Here is a 2,849-nt window from a genome sequence, read left to right as displayed (position 1 = left end):
TAGGCTGACTTTGTTGACACACACTCGCTCCTGCCGACTGCGTGGCCCGGGGGGGCCGGTGAGCCGTAGTGGGTGGGAGAGAGAGACTGTGTGTGTGTGTGTGTGTGTGTGTGTGTGTGTGTGTGTGTGTGTGTGTGTGTGTGTGTGTGTGTGTGTGTGTGTGTGTATGGGGGCTGAGGTTTAGTGGAGATAAGGGGTCCGATATATGGGTCCAGAGGGAGGGGTGAGAAGTCTGGAGTTTAAAAAGACAGGACGCTTCACTCACACACACAGACGCGCTTCAGCTTCCAGTGAGATAAACTTTACCACAGACTCTTGTATCAGACAGAAGAATCCAAACATTTTCAGTGAACTCTATAAAAACTGCTGCCAGAGATTGGGATAAACTGCTCAAGAAGGACTCAAAGCCAACGCGCCCTTTCCAAATGGAGCCAACGCCGGAATACACCGAGACATACGATTACTACGATACTGGCTATAATGACTCTGGGTGTGACTACTCGGAGTGGGAGCCGTCTTACTCTCTCATTCCCGTGCTCTACATGCTCATTTTTATCCTCGGTTTGTCCGGGAACGGCGTGGTTATCTTCACCGTGTGGCGCGCGAAATCCAAAAGGCGCGCGGCAGATGTTTATATCGGCAACCTGGCGCTCGCGGACCTGACGTTCGTCATCACGCTGCCGCTGTGGGCTGTGTACACCGCGCTGGGCTACCACTGGCCATTTGGCGTGGCTCTCTGCAAGATCAGCAGCTACGTGGTGCTGGTCAACATGTACGCCAGCGTCTTCTGCCTGACCTGTCTGAGTTTTGACCGCTACCTCGCCATCGTCCACTCTCTGTCCAGCGGCCGGCTCAGATCCCGTGCCACCATGCTGGCATCGCTGGGTGCCATCTGGTTCCTCTCATGCCTGCTGGCGGTTCCCACGCTCCTCTTCCGCACTACAGTAGACGACACTGGGAGCAACCGCACCACCTGTGCCATGGACTTCAGCTTGGTCACTCTCAATCAGGATCACGAATCCCTCTGGATTGCAGGACTGAGCCTTTCCTCCTCCGCTCTCGGGTTTCTTCTGCCTTTCCTGGCCATGACCGTCTGCTACTGCTTCATCGGCTGCACAGTCACCCGCCACTTCAGCCACCTGCGCAAGGAAGACCAGAAAAAGCGGCGTCTCCTCAAAATCATCACCACACTAGTGGTGGTCTTCGCTTTCTGCTGGACGCCTTTTCATGTGCTGAAGAGTATGGATGCGCTGTCCTACCTGGACCTGGCGCCCAACTCCTGCGGGTTCCTCCACTTTTTGCTTCTGGCTCATCCATACGCCACATGCCTGGCGTACGTCAACAGCTGCCTCAATCCGTTCCTCTACGCCTTCTTCGACCTGCGGTTTCGTTCGCAGTGCCTGTGTCTGCTGAATCTGAAGAAGGCTATGCATGGGCACATGAGCTCCATGTCCTCCACCCTCAGCGCCCAGACTCAGAAGTCAGAGGTGCAGTCGCTGGCCACCAAAGTGTGATTAAGAAGAATCAAAAGCATGAAGACAAAACTCTGGGGGTGAAAAGTGACGGCTGGTCCGTCCACGTGGACGTATATTACTTTATGCTTGTAAATAACACTCATAGTTTGGTGTACTCTACTGTATTGATCGATGAGTGGATGCGAGTATGAATTTATGTTCGCTGACGTCTATTTTTTGGCTTTGACACTCAAAAACGCACACACAAAACTATCCAAGCAAAAAAAAAGAGAGGTCAAAAAGTAAAGAACTAAACTTAGTGGTGCTGCCCTGAGGATGAACTTGCTTGTGCTGCTGTAAGAGTGTGTGATTGTATTGAAGCCTGTATACACTGGTGTAGAAATGCAAATTGTACAGTATTTTCATACTATTTTTCTTGTTAATTCAGCAATGCGTTCAGTATTTGTAGCACTTGTTAAGAGGAGATATAAAAATTATAATTTTTGTTAACAAACTCCTTGATGTGAATGTGTGTTATTTGCTGAGTGAGTGAATGGATGATTGAGTGTGTTTGAGTGTGTTTGAGTGTGTGTGTGTGTGTGTGTGTGTGTGTGTGTGTGTGTGTGTGTGTGTGTGTGTGTGTGTGTGTGTGTGTGTGTGTTACAGTGTGAAGGTGATGCTGCTTGATTAGATACAGTAGTTTAAAGCGCAGACAGAGAGTCAGGGCATTTGAGGGGGTGTTTGGGTGGGCAGACAGACAGATGGCTGGTGACAAATGTCTCGGGGGGAATAGAAAAAAAACGGAGGAAGGGAACAAAATTTGGGGGGTGTAAATGATATATTCATGAAATGATGTTATATTTTTTGAAACTTCTGTAACTAACTACTGCTACTGAATTAAATATGCTCATTGAATACAAGACTGTCTTAGCGTCATTAAACATGATTATGCATTGGTGCACATAATGCAGTTCACATTTATACATGTTTTAAAGTGCTTGAATATTTTTCCGAACCAGAAGTTAATATCCTAAAAATATTTTCAAAAAAACTGTACCTGTAGATCATATATTACTGAAATAAAAAGCCATGTTTATGACTGTTTGCTAACACACTTAAAGGGATAGTTCTCCCCAAATTGAAATACTATTTGTTCATCATCAAGTGGCTTCAAACATTTATGAGTTTCTTTATTCTTTTGAAAACCAAAGAAGATTTAGAAAACTGAAAACCTGTAACTGTCAACTTCAGTATTTATTTATTTATTTTTTTTTAATGGATGTCAATGGTTACAGGTTTCCAACATTCTTTGAAATATCTTCTTTTCTGTTCAACAGAAGAAAGTCCAACAGGTTTGGAACAAGTAAAAGGTAAATGATGACAGAATTTTCGGTT

General features: G+C 46.1%; 1 protein-coding gene across 1 annotated transcript; it reads left to right on the top strand.

Moving 5' to 3' along the window:
* Positions 1–267: 267 nt before the first annotated feature.
* aplnra (apelin receptor a) lies at positions 268–1,743 on the top strand. Its single transcript, NM_001075105.1, is given in 1 exon segment — positions 268–1,743. A coding segment is annotated over 1 exon segment (1,089 nt). The 5' UTR covers positions 268–425; the 3' UTR covers positions 1,515–1,743.
* The last annotated feature ends 1,106 nt before the right edge of the window (positions 1,744–2,849 follow it).

Source organism: Danio rerio, chromosome 8 (assembly GCF_049306965.1).
Source record: "Danio rerio strain Tuebingen ecotype United States chromosome 8, GRCz12tu, whole genome shotgun sequence".
NCBI lineage: Eukaryota > Metazoa > Chordata > Actinopteri > Cypriniformes > Danionidae > Danio > Danio rerio.
The sequence above is the reverse complement of the archived record's forward strand: the minus strand, read 5'-3'. Positions and strand labels throughout refer to the sequence as shown.